The 17,414-nt window shown below is 48.2% G+C and overlaps 1 protein-coding gene across 5 annotated transcripts in view; it reads right to left on the reverse strand.

Moving 5' to 3' along the window:
- The window catches only part of FRMD5 (FERM domain containing 5), a 311,540-nt gene that overhangs the window by 10,604 nt on the left and 283,522 nt on the right, over positions 1-17,414 (reverse strand). For 4 of the 5 annotated variants that reach the window (XM_029951358.1, XM_029951357.1, XM_029951359.1 and 1 more), the window contains exons 7-13: positions 16,871-16,958; positions 8,690-8,778; positions 5,621-5,684; positions 4,936-5,027; positions 2,209-2,283; positions 1,567-1,635; positions 565-671 (exon numbers count right to left, since the gene is read on the reverse strand). In XM_029951358.1, the coding sequence (XP_029807218.1) occupies positions 565-671; positions 1,567-1,635; positions 2,209-2,283; positions 4,936-5,027; positions 5,621-5,684; positions 8,690-8,778; positions 16,871-16,958 (584 nt within the window). Of the gene's footprint in view, positions 1-564; positions 672-1,566; positions 1,636-2,208; positions 2,284-4,935; positions 5,028-5,620; positions 5,685-6,275; positions 6,363-8,689; positions 8,779-16,870; positions 16,959-17,414 lie in introns of all 5 variants that reach the window. The other variant, XM_029951360.1, reaches the window with a different exon arrangement.

The raw sequence follows: 17,414 nt of genomic DNA on the forward strand, positions 1-17,414 counted from the left end.
CCACCTCATCCCACCGCAACCTCCTCCAAAGGGAGGAAAGGGTAGAGAGAGGTGGGGCGTGTTAGATTTCCTGAGGTCACGTTAAAGAATTGAGATAGCAAGAGGACAGATTCCTACAACTGAAATAGAAGGTGGTAGCAACTATTGGAATGCTTCAGAACCAAGAGTTTTCATTTCTTGGTTAATTGCCTCAGCCACCTTGAGGGTTTAATTTGTGGAGACTGGTCTGATCTGAAAAACAAGTGAAAATCCTCTTGTTGGAAAGCAATTTCAGAACTGCATGGAACCTGATACCTACAACATACACAGCCTCCCAAAGGTCCGCCCCAGCTTTCTCAGATCTAAACTCCGCCTTGGACTACAGCCCAGCAGGGCTGGGTGGGATTACCCTTCACCTGACACCTAGCTGGTGTTCCATCCACTGCACAAAACCTTATCCCTTCTGCTGGAGAAACCTACTGCTGTCCCTGCCACAAATTCACTTCTTTTCAAGGCCCCTGAGAGGAACTGGTCCAAGTCAAAACTTGGGGGAACCCCATGGTCATCTCCAGAGCATTTGCTCACCTTCCATGATGGAGATGTGAACAGCTCTTCTCCGAGTCCTGGGGACACTGCTCAGCCTTGGCCCATGGGTTATGGAGGGACAGCTGCGGCTGGGAACCATCCCTGCTCTGAGGTTAAAGGAAAAGAGAACTTTGTTAATTCAGTGCATGCACAGATGTGATCAGGACTCAGAGTTGAGGAGTAGCTACTAGAATTGACTGGCTCTGTTAAGTTTTATTTATTTAAAAAAAATCTTTAATACCAGCTTTTTTCCCCCTTTAGTCCCTGGATCCCTGTCAGAGACACTGCTTCAAACTTGTCCACCTCCTTATATTCTAGACCCATCTGAACCTTGCTTGAGTGCAGCAATGGTGCCTCTGGTCTCTGGGCAGGATTGTCAGGGAGTAGGGCCCCAGGATAAGCAGACTCCTGAAAACCCACATGGTAGCCTCCTCGGACTTCTGACAGAGACCGCTGCTGCAGGGGGCACCATGTGAAGGGAGTAGTAATGCTCCCATTCCCAGAGGTCAGGCTGGTTGATGAACCCTAGCTGTCCTGGCTAATCATATTCTTTCTGGATCTTACTAGGCTTAGGAGATATGTATGATGTTCTGTTATACCTGAAGCAAGGATCCCAAAACTATTTTAGACCTAGTGAGACAGGCCTGTGGGGCTATCTCTGGCTCTCTCTAATTGGTTGATTCCAGAACCAAGGAAATCTTGCAGTTTGGACATGTCCTCCATCGTCTCTGGCCACTTCAGAATTTGGGAGGACATAGAGAAGTATCCAGGAAGGTGGTCCTGGGTATTGCACCCTCCCTCGTTCTCCGTCAGGGTCAGGGATACCATTGTTAGTTCGCCAGGCTGTTAGCTGAGATGGGGAACTTTCCTGCTGTGTTCTTCCCCTTCTGTGGCTGTGAGCCACTGTGCCCAGAATCTTCATAGTACTGAAACTGCTGCCTTTTTGGAGATTCTGGGATCTGAGCTGGAACTGGTTTTGGGAGGAAGTCCCTGGCAGCCTACCTGTGTATTTCTGGTGGCTCCCGTTTGATCTTTGCACTTGACTCCATTACTTCCTTTGCAACTCGGCCACTATAAGTAGTGTAATAAAACAAACAGTGAGGGATGAGACGGTGTTCCAGCACTGGGCTCCTGTCTAAGAGTTTAGATACTTTGGATGAACTGGGAAATAGCCATTTTGGCCTAGTCCTTCCCAATGTTTAGGTCACTGAGAAAGGCTTGCTTGCTAGGGTAAGTTCTTAGATGTCCTGATAGCTTAGCTTAGAGAGCTCTCTCTCTCTCTCTGGAGTTTTTGGTATCTTCCATTTTCATTTAGAAATGATTGCTCATTGTCCAGCATGTTCCAGAAATATTGCAAAAAAAAATCTTTAGACAGACATGAAAAGAATCACCGCTTCAGTTCTTATTTCACTGCTGTCGTGAGGGCAGAAGAAGATATATATTTTAAACCCTGCAGACAAACTGTGGCAGGGAGGGAAAGAAATAGTCAAAGGGTTAGGAGACCAGGAGAACTGGATAGAAACCTCAGGCTTTTTTGGAGATTTCCAGTTCCTTTGTTCTCAAGGATAAGGACCACTGAGCCACTGTTCTCCAGAGAGGGGTCTAAAAATAGGTCCATAACAGTTACTTACTGTCACTATTTACCTGTATCGAAACCGGCTCCCTTTAAAGAATAAATTGCTGCTGGACACTGTGCGGACTTGGCTTGACTTCTCCAGCCTGCAGCAAGGCAAAGTCCAGTGTGACAGATGGCCTGCAACTGCCTCATGGGCTAAGGCAGCGCATTCCCAGCTCCTTCCAAAGGCTACTTGAGGAAACTCTTCAGGAAAAGGCCCTTCACAGCCTGGCTTGTCTCTGACTCTCCTTTAGGACCTGAAGGCTTGCTCACAGCCTCAGTGCTGGGGACAGTCATGTTGAAACCCATTTTCATGTCAGGAGAGTGAGGGCTCCCCAGGAGTGCTTCATGGGGCTCGCCAGGGGGACTGAGAATAAATGTTAGGGGTGAATGGCCTGGGGGAATAATAGAATCTCAGGCCACTTGTTAGCAGTATGACCTTGGGTGAATTTCTTTTCCTTTCTTAGCTTTGGTTGCCTTATCTACAGAATGACGGATCTGGGACTACTTGACCTCAGGAGTCCCTTCCAGCCCTAGTATTTGAAGATTCACGTCTGGGTAATCGTGGGTGGAGGAGAGAGTAGGGGCAGCCCTCCCTATTCCATCTCCCTCTTGGAGAGTCCTAAAGCATGTTATCATATTAAAGACTCTGAGAAGTCCTGAAATGGGCAAACTAGCTTAACTTCAATACAAGTTCTGTCATTCATTTGAACTTGGAATCATCCTCCTTCTCCCAGAATACCTATTAACATCACTTTCAAGGCTGTGCACAGCTGGCGCGGAGACTCTGGAAGGCCAAGAGCACTGTAAAATATCCTCTTAGGTGACTTCTTTGATCCCAGATGGCCCTCTCACCCTTAGATGAGATCAGGCACATTCAGGGTGGTAAGGCCATAGACTCTCTCACCCTTAGAAAAAGGAAGTGGGGCAGAGCTGCCCAGAGTGAGGCCTCCCAACCTGACTGACTCAGCTTACAACATGCCCTGGAGGTGCCTATAGTGCTGATCTAGCCAGGAACCAATCTGGGTCTGAGGCCTCTGTTGTGAGCAGGCAGTCAGTATTTAGGGAGCTGCCCCCAAAATCCAAGAAACAGCAGTTCCTGGGAGACCATGCACACCTGTCTCAGGGCTCTGTGAAGCTGAAAGCCTACTTGCCCTCCTGCCTGCGCCTGGCCTTGAGTCTGACCTGGCTCTCTTCAAAGCACGAGGCCAAGGGCAGGGCCAGGGATTTGTGTGTAAAACATGCCAGAGTGATGCCAAAGTGGCTGCTGCTAAGACTTGGCATAACTGGGGATCTGACCCAGGCTAGAGGCTTTAACACTTACTAGAGAACATCAAGTAATCAGTGGAAATGTGGTAAATAGCCTCAGTTTCCAGTGTGGGTCTTGGGCAGGGCTAGTTAGGTGTGGGGATTTATTAACAGAATAACTCAGAAACTGAGTTTGGTCATAGGTTTAGAAGCACAGTGCTGTTCCCCTGACACAAATAGAAAAACAAAAGTCTCCAAAACTGGTGCTGACATCTTTTCTTGGCTTCCTTCAGACAGCCATGGACTGAACAGGAGGGAAATTTGACCATGCGTCAGTCTTTTCGGAGTGTCATCTTCAAGAGAAGAAGGAAGCCCACTCAGGTTATAATTCAGGCTGCCCATTCAGTTCATCCCTGATTGTGGTGTCAAATGCATAGAAATAAGCAGTTCAGAAAGCCTGCCCAAGAAACAGCCTCTGGAGCTGTGGCCCTAGATGAGGGAGGCCCAGTTCTGCCCGCCTCAGCCCAGAGTAGCCAGCAGGCAGCAACGTCTTTTTCCTAGGGAGGAGAGTGGTGCCCCTGTAGCTCAGAGTTCTCTCTTCAGGGTCCTGGAGGTTACTGGAGGGAGAACTGTGGCTTGTCAGAGGCAGAATATACCACAAATTTTGTCTTGTGTTGTCCTGATTAAGATCTAGCTAATTAAAGCATAAATCATAGCATTCCATTTTTAGAACCAGACCAAGGGTTTTAGTGAAGCATACTTCATCTGGCATCACCCCAGTTTCTCAATGGGCTATTTATTTGTTCCCTAATGCCTTTATAACCATTTTCTTAAAGAAAATAGCACAGAAACCTCATATACTTTACAAATCCTGTGATAAAAAAAATTCTTCCCTTTGCCCCAAAGCTGGCTTTTCACTAACAGATAAGTCCTTGTCCCTCTTCCAGCTTCCCCCACTCAGGCTCCTGGGCATTTTTTCTGTCACTGGGACTACCTCTGGCAGTGACACACGAGGAGGGGCTGGCATCAACTCCAGCTCAGCACTAGGGCACCCACTGGTGAGCAAGCCCCAGAGGCTTCCCAAGGCTTCGGGAACTACTCTGGGCTGTGCCTGCTTATTCACGAGCTGTTGTACTCTGGGCCTCCTGTGGCTCTGAATGGCTCCGCAGGGCCAACTTGATTCAGGTCAGATACCCGTGGGCTATTTTTGGCCCAAGCCTTGCCCTGAAAAGACCCCTCACTGCTTTGCCACTGGCAACTGTCCAAGGATATCACGAGGTAGACCCCTTGGGCATCTCTGCTGAAACACATTCCTAGACCTCAGCTCTGTCCATCCAGGGAGTACAAACATCCAGAAAAGGGTCTGGGTTTTATTAAGGAAGGCTAGCCTTGCCATCTTATGTCTCCTTTCTCAGTGTTTCTCAAACTTTCCTGCCCATTCCTCTAAAAAGTAGCTTTTATGACTCTGGCTCTGATAAAGATAGTCCTCATCACGTGTGTCTACTCACTTGTAGAAGGCTTGGTTCTCAATTCCACATTTCCAGAGGTGCTTGCAGGCTTCTGGAGTTGGAGCAAAATATGTGAGAATAATTTTCTTTTCCTACAAAAAAATCCCACATAGAAACAGCTGAGTGCAGATGGAGAAGTGAAGGGTGAAGTAGGCCAGGACACTGACCCCTGGGCTGTCTGAGGGCTCCCTGGGGCTGCAGGAAGAGGTTTCAGATAGGGGAAGGGGCTGCCTGACGGCTGGTTAGTTGGAAGAGAAGGCCTGCAGGACCCGCTGGGGCAGAGCTCAGTTCAGAGAGTAAGTTCACACGTGGCAGGTCGAATCACAGTAAGCCTCAGCTGTCACAGACGGAAAACCAAGAAAGCCCTCACCAGAGAAAGTGCTCTTGTCATCTGCATTTTCTACTTCCTTTTAAAAATTTGTTATCTTGGAATGCTCCTACAGAAGCAAAAGAACCTTTTAGTGTCTGTGTTTCTTGGAGGTATGGAACCTCTGGATGTCACTAGCATCCCTGAGGAAGTCTGGGGCTCCATGGCCTGGCCATTTCTCCATCCCTCACCTCCAGTCTTGGCTTCTCATTCAGCTGGCTTAGTTCTAACCTGGATATACCACTTTCATTCAGCCCTGGCCTTCTGGAACCACCCCACGCCCCAGCCCTCCCTGAAGAGAAAGAAGCCAGCACTCACCTCTTTCTGACTTACGTATAAATAGAAAGTCTTTCCTTCAAATTTCAGCTTCGTCACCTCATTCCTATAAGCACAAAGAGAACACCTGTCACCTTGTCGGGGGCTGCTTGTTCATAGCTAAGTCTCGTAGATGCACAGCCCACCCTGACTGGAAGGGGCTCCAGGCACAGACACAGTTTTAGCCAAAATTAGAACTGAAACAAGACAGCAGCGCAGTGGCTTTAGAGAACAGTTGCTGAAACAGTTCAATCCACAGTTTTCTGGTCAATCACACCATAATAATAGGGTGATAGGAGGATTTCGGGCTCATCAACAGTGGCTGTAAGAGGGAAACGTTTGCATGGGAAGTGAGTCTAGGTTGAGTGGTCCTGGGCCATTTCAGGATTTGGTTCATAATGCAGGTGCATTATCTGGATGGGACTGTCAAACGTAAGATGCCACAGGTAGCTGATGAGGCCAAAGTTCAAGATACAGCAAATAATGAAAAACAATGCAACCAGGTTCTGAGGGAGTTGAGTCTTTCAGGTGACTGTGCCACTGGATGGAAAATGCAGTTTAATGCAAACAAATGTCAAACGATCTGAGGAAGGGGGGGCGGGGCAACATACCAAAGAGAGAGAACAGATTACATGGAACAGTCATGCAGCGTACTGACCAGGAAAGGGGCTTAGGGGTTTTTGTAGAAAAATCCTTGAAGCCACCAGCCCAGTGAATGGCTGCAGTAAAAGAGGCAAACAGGATACTGGGGTACGTCACCCGCGGGACAGACACAAATCAGAAGAAGTGACATGGTTACTGTACATGGCACAGCTTAGACCTCACCTTCACATACTGCTCTCAGCCTTGGTTACATTTACAAAAGGGAAAAATGACTGGGGTCTTAGGTGGATGTCCCTGAGAGCCAGAGAACTAGGCCTTAGCATCGGTCACTCCTTACTTCTCTTCCATTTGCCTGACACAGCTGCCCCCTGGAGCCTGAAGGCCCTCCCATCTCACTGGGGGTGGAATCCTTATTTTTGTACCCAACTGGGCCCCCAAGGAGTTCTGATCAGGCCTATTTGCCTCCACTTGGGTTCTTCCTCTTTGTAATTTCTAGCGAGATTTCCTCAATATCCTAGGAAATAGCAGAAAGGTAGTGAGAACCATGTACCCAATTCACTACTGGACAATCTCAAGGGACAGAGGAAGGTCACTTGTTTCCTGGAAATCGTGGCTGGGTACAGATGAGAGCTCACAACTCTGACCACCAGTTCTGAGCTGATATAAGCACATGATAATTCCTTCCTTGCTTGATTTCCTTGCTAATTAATCAGTCTCCCTCATACACATACAGAATACAGTAAGTATCAGTTGATTAATATGGAAAAGAACACACCGATCATCTATGTTTCAACAAGCAAGATAGGAAAGTAGGACAGTTTCTGTTGGAAGTAAGATTGGGTTTTACATCTATTATTTAAAATTGAGACACAATGAAAAGCAGACTTCCTGAAGAAGTGTAATAACGAATGAAAAGTTTGTGGGAGAATCAGGTGAGCATCAGGGCTTCTGGATGAGGAAGGATACTTTAGGGACTGCAGGTCCCTGAACAAGTGTGTCCTACTTGTTTCTAGCTACACAAACTCCCTACCAGGGACCTCATGAGACAGGCAGCCTGGTCAGAGTGTGGGCCAGGATCTGGGCCATCTAAGGAGCATCAGACAACCCAGCTATATCCAGGGAGCAAGGGCTCCTCACTGGGAGAGCGGTGCCCTGACCCTACTCATTGTCTCTTTCTGAAAAGTATTTTGTTGGACTCCAGACCCTCACCATGGCTACCCAGAGAGCACAGTGAGTGAGCCAGCTTCAAAAAGCCTTGCACACAGATGCGTTGGGATGTACCCTGTTACTCAGTGCAGCAACCTGCCTTGTGAAGTGGCTGTTTTCCTAGGGGATGGGACCTGGGTGGTCATGTCTGGTGGGGAGGGTGGGCAGGGAGCACTTTCACTAGCACTCTGGTTGATGATCATATTGCCAGTCTGCACAAGAGCATTAGGGTTGGAAAGGTGGTGTTTGTCCACAAGCTCGGTGGGGGAGCTCAGGAGGACAAAAGAAGATAGACACTCTGCAGCACCCCCACCAGAAAGCTTGCCAGGAAGCAGCTTTGTCCTTAGATTCCCCATCAGCTCTTCTGGAGAAGGCAAAGGAATGAAGACCCAAGCAAGCTTCCGGAGCTGAGCTCTGCTGGGTAAGGTAAGCCATTTGTCCAAGCCCATGGGAGGAGTTAGCCAGCTTAGACTTGGCAGTATAAGGCCAAAAAGGTCCAAAAATCAGAGGGGCTTAGTAGAACATACAGCATGTTCTGATGAGGCTGAAAGAAGTTTGCATGGTCCAGATGTCCATCAACAAGCCAGTCTGTGCTGCATCAGCTCCCAGAGCAGGCTAGAATAGACCCTGAACTGACAGGGTAGAGAGGAAGCAGTTCAGAGTAGCTTCAGCTGAGGTAGTGGCTCTTGCCTGCTAGATATGGGAGTGGAGGAAGGGAGAGGGGAGCAAAGGTGGGGATGTGACTCCTGGAGGCTGAAGACACCTAAGGCGTAAAGAGGGACAGGAGGGAGACAGAGCAGCATCTGTGCTTGGGCACTTTGTGCCCAAAGTGGGGGTTGGCCTGAGGAGGATGTTTTGCCAGACAGGATAACTTCTGTCTGCCCAGGGTTAAGCTCCTCCTTCGTTAGGCCAGGGGATAAGGGAGTAAGCACCCATGCAGATGCTATGGCCCTCAGTGGGGGACTGTCCCAAGGACTTTGTTTCCTTAACAGTGGCTGCAGCCCCAGGTCTTTGATCTTACCCAGAAGTCAGCCCTCCACACTGTCTCTCTCTGGAGAGGCTGTTGGCTCTCAGGAACACCCCTTTGGAAGAACAGGATTCCTAGGCAGAGACCACTACCTCCATCAGTTATCATTATGGATGCAAGGCTTTGGAGAGGGCTCAGAACCATAATTGCCCAATCACAGACAAAGGACATGGGAACCATAGCCCTCCCCAGTTGGTGAGGTATAAAAAGCCCGTTTTGGAAATGAAGATACTCACCACTTAATGAAGTGGACCCTCTTGTTTCCTTGCAGAACGACAAACCCGAAAGGAGTGAAGGCCAGAAATGCAGCATTTCCTGACACATCCTGCAACAGAGAGGCCTCTCATCAGGGTGACATAGGCAGACAGGTGGAAGGGCAAGAAAAGCAGTTGTTTGTCAGTGAGACAGGGTTAGCACTTTGCAGTAGGTCACAGAGGGAAGAGCACTTGGACATAATAGGCAAGCTATTTACCTTCCCTACGCCTCAGTGTCCTTAACTGTAAGTTGTAACCAATCTTAGAAGGCTGCTGTGAACATCCAAAGAGAATGGCAAACCCTCACACGCTGTAGAATGGTGCAGTCACTTTGGAAAGCAGTTTGGAAGTTGTTCAAATTGTTAAAAAGAGTTATTATATGACCCAGCAGTTCTACTCGTAGGTACCCAAGAAAACTGAAATACACGTTCACACAGAAACCTGGATGTGAATGCTCATGGCAGGATTATTTATAACACCCAAAAAGTGGGAAACAATCTAAATGTCTGTCCATCAACTGATAAATGAATGAAAGTGTAGAGTATCCATACAATGGGCTATTACTCAGCAGTAAGAAGGGATGCAGGTACTGAAATCTGCTATAACGTAGGTGAACCTGGAAAACATTGTGCTAAGTGAAAGAAGCCAAGCACAAAAGGTCGAATGTTGTAGGATTCCATGTGTATGAAATGTAAGGAAGAGGTATGTCCATAGGAACAAAAGACTACTGGTTTCCAGAGCTGTGGGGAAGGGGAGATAGAGAGAAAGTGACAGCTAATAGATAAAAGAGATAATAGATATCTCTTTTCTAAGGAGATAAAAATGTTTTAAAGTTAGATAGTGGTGGTAGTTGCATAACTCTTACTAAAACTAAAACTACTGCATTACATTCTTTAAGATGAATTTTACCATATGTGAATTATATCTCAAAAAAGCTGTTATTGGAGAGAGAGAACGAGATAATGAATGGCAGTTATTATTACAATGGCCCCACACACTGGGCTCCCTCACAAAGTTCAGCTGAAGAAAATGTAAGAAGCAAGCAGCTAAGGGGAATAGCCACCATCAGTCCTGTGGTGCCTGAACCACAAAGAGGCCTCCTGGCCACTGGTTACTATTGGTTTGTAAATACTGGGCTTGAGGTTCTGCTGAGCAAAGAGGGGAGAAGCTGTAGGTCATGGCTCCCTCACGTGGGAAATGAGCACCACCAGGGCCTGGTTGGCATGGGGCACAGAAAGCAGGTTGATGGACTGAGTTCTCTCCGAGGAACTTCCTTCGTGATAGGGGCCTCAGGGGAGAAACTGCTCTGTCAGGGTGTGAATGTGCTCAAGTGGCCAGAAAATTATGCCAGGATGTTGATCACAAGTGCATGTAGGACACGGCTCCCATGGTGCCATGGGGTCAGGGTCAGGCACCTAGTATGAGGCATCCAAGTGGGGGCTGTGGCTGTCAGGCTCTCCTAGTTATTCCCACTTTCAAGTTTTGGCTTCTTGGCACACATCTTCAGTCTGATCAGGTCTAAGAATAAGAACAGCGGGGCCTCTGCAGGGCCCCATGAGCCCTGACCCGAACAAGAAATGCAGTTTTGTCTTAAACCTCTTAGAGTCAGGGTTCCGGGTGTGAACACCTGGGCCCAAGGAATAAACTAAGTCTACATTTTGCAAACATTTCCAAATAATGTATTGTTATTATTGTCCTCTCCTCACGGTCTTTCACGACCCTGACACTTGGCCGCAAGCAGAATGTCCTTCAACCCAGGTGCAACAGCAAAAAGCTGTTTAAAAATAACCTGAATGGAGATAACTGTGAAGCCATGGGGCTGGTTTTCCTCCTGCTTGTCATCAGTGCTTGGTGGTGGTTATTAACACCGAAATGCCAGCACTGCACAAAAACACGGTTCCTGGCAGGGGCACCGCACTAACCCAGGCAGACGTGGTGAGGGAAGGCAGCCTGCCTACCGCAGAGGGTGGGCCTCAGGAGGCCTTGCGGCCATTGTGCAGGCAGGACCCAAGGAAGACTGGGAACTGTAGGTTCAGAAAAACAATCACTTGAGAGTGGAAGCCTTGCCTTGTTTGTATTCACAGGACAGGCCCACAGGAAATGTTTATCAGATGAATGGGTAAGACAAAGAGGTGGGCCAGAGGGGCTGGGTGGTGGTGGTTGGGGGAGGGAGTACACACAAGCAAAAAAACAAGAGGGGAAGGCGCAGGTGCAGTGGAGGTAGGGAGGGCGTCTTAGAGTCTGACAGAGAGGAAAGGTTTAGAAAGAATAGGTGAAAAGATGGAAAGAAAGTGTCAGGTCAGCAAAGGACTGAGGGAGCTAAAAATAAGGGGTAAAGAGTAGGGAAGGGAGGGGCCTCTGCCTACTTCTTGCACCCCTGACGCCTGTGGGCAACAGGGCAGAGGAGCACCTGTGCTGTGACCACAGTGTCATGGCCCTGTGTCAGGCCACACAGGCCCAGGCTCTGGCTCAGCCACTCACTGCCTGTCCCTTCATTTCCCTGTGTTTCACATTCCTCATTGCAAAATTAGGGTTGAGAATATTACCTACGTCTTAGGTTGTGCTCGGTAGGCACTCAATACATGCTACGGGGAGTGTTGTTAATACGAGTTTGTTGCACTTAATATAAAATCTCTTTTTTAAAAAATGTAGTATTTTGCTATTTTTCCTGATGCTGACAGATTTAAATTTTGCTAGTTAGGAAGTGAGGGTGTGGGAAGTTGGGGCAGAACGAGAGAAGTCACTCATTGTTGGGGGCCCACAGAGAAGGGATTTGGGTGATGCATTTGGGATGTGGGGTAAAAGTGAAGCCGTAGAAGAGGAAGGAGACAGAGGCTGTGACAGATTCATGAAGGTTGTCCCAGGGACAGGCCTCTCTGGCCAAAGCACAGGGTAGAGAGGGTCCTCTCACAAGCTGGACAGCACTGGCTGTTGGCACTGATTATCTGCACTGTCCAGACATCTCAGGACTGGCCTCTGGGTGAAGGCAGGTGTTGGAGTTAAAGGGGAATAGCCTCTCCTGACCAAACTGACTGATTTAGAACAAGGAGCAAACTGAGAATAAACCCCAATTAGATGCCACATCACTGTAGTAATAATAGCGCCTCGAGCAGCCCCAATCCGGTCCCACATGGAGAGACCAGTTTTCCCACCTGCCCCCAGTGCAGTGTTGTGGATGAAGACTGCTGCCAAGCTGGGCACACGGGTGTCCACAGGAGCCAGGGCAGCTGGAAGGTTTGCTGCTTGTCTGGCACGTGAGGAACAGGAGTTGGAATTGGAGAGAAAAGCCTCACGTCCGGACCAGCATGAAAACACAAACAGGCAACCACGTAGACACCTTCTCTGGAACCTTCCCAGTTTCTTCCATCTAACATGTCATTCTTGTGAGCCTGCCTGTGGGGTCTGTGTGCAAAAGGACAAGTTACATGATTAGAAGAGAAGGGAATGAGGATGAGGAGAGACGTGACCCAGGAAGCGATCACCTGCTCCTCGGATCTTCCATCTTGTCAAGCTGGAGGCTATCTTTCCTCTTTGTTCCCTTCCCATCCCGACGAGATCAGTACCCACAGGACTGAATGTTAATGAATCTGAGAGGTGGAATAAAAACTCAGACCTTGACAGCCACACAGCAGAGATTGCCAGCCCCATTCTATATCAGATAATGGTCTAAAGTATTTGGTTCACTTCTACAGTTGTGAGGTACAAGATTCATTTTCAGTTTTTCATCCTTGTGGAAAAAGTATCATTATTGGTTTAGGACTCTAGCTCTGCTTCTTGTTTGCTCTATCTTAACTTCTCTAAGCCTCAAGTTCCTCATTTCTCAAACAAGAGCCATAATACATATTTTAGGAAATACTACTTCTGATTTTAGGGTGATGGCCTAAATGACTTACTGCCAAAATATGGCCCACACTGGTTTTTCTTGGAGGAGCTGGATTTGCACAGAGTCATTTCACGTGTTCAAATAGAAAACACCATTAAACTCGACCTGCATCAGTTTGACATCATCAAAGGCTCCCCCTACGATGATCACTCTGCCTAGAAAAGGAGTTTTGGAAGTCACAGCAACCGACTGGCTCTAGGAAGGGGGGACATCTGGCCACCTTTGCCCAGTCCCCATGGGTTCCACCTCTGGATACAATGAAGTAAATTTGTGTCTGTTGCTGCCCCAGAGAACATCCTGGGTATGTGAGAGTCAGAACCAGGGCATTCTTTTGAGATCATCCAGTCCCCTCTCTGGAGCATGACTTAAACTAATTCAGTATGGGTGGATGAAGCCTTTATTTTAAAAACCTTAGGGAAGAAGATTCCACATGGTCTTCCACACACTTATGCCCATCCCTGAAAGCTCATAGCTAGGAACATTATATTAAGTCAGTCATGAAAATCACCCAGTTTCAATACACTTAATTAAACATGGGGACAAGAAACTAGATAGAATGAAAATTAGGAGGCAGCCCTGTAAGAGCCTTGGCATCATCACCCTATGAAAATTGAGAAATGGAAATCTTGGCATATACTTGCCACGTGAGTGGTTTAGTCAAGTTCGTCATCTCAGCAGTTAAGCCCACCATTCTCTGCACAGGCAGCCAAGAGGGGCCCACTTGGGGATGAGGGTGAGTCATTACCAATCGTTTATTGTTTCTTTGAGATCAGGGGCAACTTATTAAGGTGGGGATAGGGTTTTATTTAGAGAGGAGCCTAGGTGGCTGATTATGAAAATAATGATCCTATTTTAAGGTCAGAGGAATGACACTGTAATTTTATTTGTATGATTGTTCTAACCTAGATCCTGCAGAAATCAATTTTCTCCTGGTCTGTATGGAACAGACATAAAGCCACTTGGTGACCTTACATCAAAATTTTCTATGGTGATTTCAGTAGTGCCGTAGGTCCTCTCTCTATCAGAATTGGTAGTGAGTCCTGCTTTGTTCCTAAATACATGCCATTCCCCCAGAAGGAACACCAGGAATGGTAAATGAAAAACCATAGCACTGAGGCAACTCTGGGTTTGAGTCTGAGTACTGCCCTTACCAGTAACTCTGGACATGTTAGTTGGTCCCTCAGAGTCTCGGTGTCTTTATCTTGAGGACAAGAACATCATCTTGGCAGTGTTATAAAGATGAAATGAGATGGTATGTGTAAGTGGCCGGTATGTGCAGCTCTCAGTAGATGGCACCTTCATGACTCATGATAAGGCTGGGTACAGGCTGGGTGTCTGTGATGGGTCTGGCCACTCCATAAATCTCAACAGGGTAAGAAACCACAGTCTGGGCCTACAGGAAATTCAGGGCAAACAACCAGTCCCAGGGGCCCCAGGAAGGAACAAGATGGTAGCTCCTGAGGTTGGAGAGCTGGGGAACAAAGGCAGCACTGGGCTGCCAGGGGTTTGTGCCAGTCTCCTGCCCCGGCAGCTGTAGGCTTGGTCTGCTGGGGGCTCCTGTCAGGAGATGGGAGCTGAGGGGAGATGCAGAGAGCTCAGGACACCGTGTGTAAGTTCAGAGCCTAGGTATGAACCGTAAGCCAGCCTGCTGCTGGAGCCCTCTGCCTGTCCCACCCAGCATTGGTAGGATCTCGTCTTCCTGGTCCCAGGGCCAGACAAGGACGCTGGGCAGAAAGAAACCATCAGTGTGGACAGGAAGCATAGCAACTTCTTAATCAGTCCAGAACAGAGCCCAGCTGAAGCCTTGTTCTGCTCTCATTTAATTATCAAAACAATTCCTCTTCTTCTGTCCTCCCTAGGGCTGTGTGCCCCAGATTCCCTGGGCCCAGTAACTGCCTCTCTGTTAATAGAAATCATTGGTATTTATTACTCCAAGTGCTCCAGCTTATTTCAGCTCTCCTTGTAGTAACATTAAGGCGAGTGCCTAGTAGCGTATCACCAAAGTAACCCTACTTAATGACAAGAGTAAAGGCTCCTGAATTGTCCTTGCTTAGCAGGGCTAAGAAAGCATGAGCTGCAGCTCAGTAGAGACGAGCTGAGGGGCCATGTGTGGGGTCTGCAGCAGGGCCCTGGCTCTGGGTAAGCAAGAGGTATAGGGCCTGGAAACCTAGAACTGGAAGCCCAGTGTGATGATCACGCCTACATTCTCCCCAGAGGGAGTCTCCTGGGGGCTTCTGTTCCTTCTAGATACATAACAACGGGGAAGTGACTTGAGTTCGAATTCTTATTCTACTGCTCAGGGCCTTGTAAATTGTGGCCTCTTCTTATAAGCCAGGAAGAGTAACATCCACTCCCAGGACTGACTTGAGGATTAAATGAGAAAATAATGTGAAAGGATTCCAGGGGCTCTGCCATGGAAGGTACACCACAAATGTTTCTTCTCTCCTTCCTTCTAGGAGTTGATGCTGTGGGGATCGAATGATGTGAGGGATTGGGCCTCACACAGTGCCTGGCATTAATAGGGGCTCCTTCCTGCAGCCTCTTCAGCCTCTGTGTCCTATAATGGACAAACTCATCAAAGATGGGGGCTGAGCCAGGAGCCCCACAGTCCTAGGGTACACGTGGACTTGGGCTGGACACCAGGCTGGCTGCCACTGTAGCTTCCAGACCCACATAGGCAGCAGTGGAGAATCACACCCATCTTTGCTCAGTTATGCTCAGGTTCACTGTCTACCATCTATCTGCCCATCCTCTGTGCTGTCAGATGTCAGCCTCACCGAGGGACCCATCTCTGAAAAGATGGGTGCCCTGTGTGGCCTCAAGGGGTCTGGGCAGGTTTGGAGATGACCTAGCACCTTATGATGAAGATAGCTGTCTCTATGCGGCGATGGCTTTTAAGGTCCTGAAGTGACTCAGCAGTTTGTGGAGCACAGTCACTGAGTCCCTGCTTTGTACCTTCACACAGGTGAGGAAATCGAAGCCCAGAGAAGCCGTGAAGGCCTCAGAAAGCAAGAGATCAGTGTTGGAGCCAAGGGCAGCTGACTCTGCAGCTCTCTTCAGTCCTATGCAGGCCCCTTACTGATAGTATCTGAGCAATTAGTGGAGGTTAAACTACATCTTTCATGCAATATTTAGGAAGCTTTGCTAATTTACTTGTAAATAACCATACATACTTTTTTTTTTTTTTTTTTTTGGTACAAACAGGCATGAATGTGTTTTCTAACAGTGCTGGCTCCCAAGAACACGGGGGTTATCTGGTAGTAGGCTGTGCTGGTGGGTAGGGAACTCTGGGGGTGGGGGGGTGGGGAAGGTGACCAGGGTTTCTAAGTTGCCAGAATGTTCTAGAAGTTCATATTTGAAGTTTGAGCATCAAATCCTATGTAAGAACAAGTCACCATCACCTTACCAAGAGACCAAGGGAAATGCAATTCTGCCCCTACATCACTGGGTTCCTTGCTTTGTATTCTGTTCTTTTAATTTTTGTTGGAAACTTCTAGCTTCCATGCATACTGGCTCCCTCATATCGGTTTGAGAATCTGGTGGTATTGGTGCCTCTCCAGTAATAGAAAGAGAGAGGCAAAAATCTGGAGACATGGAGGCAAAGACTGGGAGTGTCAAACCAACTGGGAGATGGAGATGAAGTGGGGGGGGTGGGGGGGTCACTGCCACAGAGAGAGAGGAAGAGGCCATATGTCTCCGCTGCTCTCCACAATGACTGTGGCTGCTTAAGCTCTCCTCCAAAGTGCCAGACACATGTGAGCAATTACAGAGGTTTCCTCTGGGCAGAGCCTCCCTGGCTGGTTCCTGTCTCACCCTCCCAGGCGCATAATGGAATTAAATGTGACTCCACTGCAGTTCTGCGCAGTGACTTATGCTGCTGCAGTCAATAAAACCCGCTCTTAGAAAGAAACTAGATTACAGGTCAGAGAAGGGTGGGCAGTCTGCTGAGTGGCCTCTGATCTCCCTGTGGGGGGCTTTCCACATTCTTCTCTCTTCATTTCCACCAAATTACCCACTGCTCCCAAAGAGACACCCCAGTTTTGGATTTGTTATTTAGATTGACTTTGGGACCCTCCAACGTTAATGTGGCACCACAAAATTATGCAGCATGGAAGACAGCGGAGTTTTCAAGAGGAGAGACTTTTTTTCCTGGCATCTGTCACTAAAAGAGCCAGTCGACCAGATCCTGAAGTTGGATGGCTCAGGCATGTGCTCCTTCCCTACCTATTGCCCTTGGGAGGAGGCAAGGTCAGTGCTGTCTCCGACCACGGGGGTCTTACCTTACATGGGTGAGGGTCCACTCCGTATGTCTCCAATGTCTGTGCTTTTCTTAAAAAGTTCAGCTCTGATGTTGCTGGTGTTTGACCACTGGAATAAAGGAAATGAGATGATTTCAGAGTTTCCTGTTCTCATAGATTCCTGAGGTAAACTTTCCATTAAGAGCTCAGGGTTAGTCTTAGAGTCCAAGTTTCCCATAGAGTGTGCTCCCTTCTCTGTTCCAGTACCAGCTTCAGAGATTCCTGTCTGGGGTCAGAAACTCAGATGTCTGCAGACTGAGGCTCGCTACATAACGAGTGACACGGCCGAGTGTGTACAGGAGGGAGTGGTGGTGTTGGGGGAACCGCGGCAAACTGGAAAGTGCTACCCCACCTAGGAAGGGCGGCTGCTCCTCGGCCCCAAGACTGTGGTCCTGTACGAATGCAGGGCCCAGCACCGCTGGATGTGCTTTTCAAAGAGCAGTCAGAGATACTTATTTTTATTTAGTAGTTCACAATTTTAAATACCCCAGGGGCAAACAAAACACACTTGTGGGCTGACTGCTGG

The sequence above is a fragment of the Suricata suricatta genome, chromosome 9, assembly GCF_006229205.1.
Source record: "Suricata suricatta isolate VVHF042 chromosome 9, meerkat_22Aug2017_6uvM2_HiC, whole genome shotgun sequence".
NCBI lineage: Eukaryota > Metazoa > Chordata > Mammalia > Carnivora > Herpestidae > Suricata > Suricata suricatta.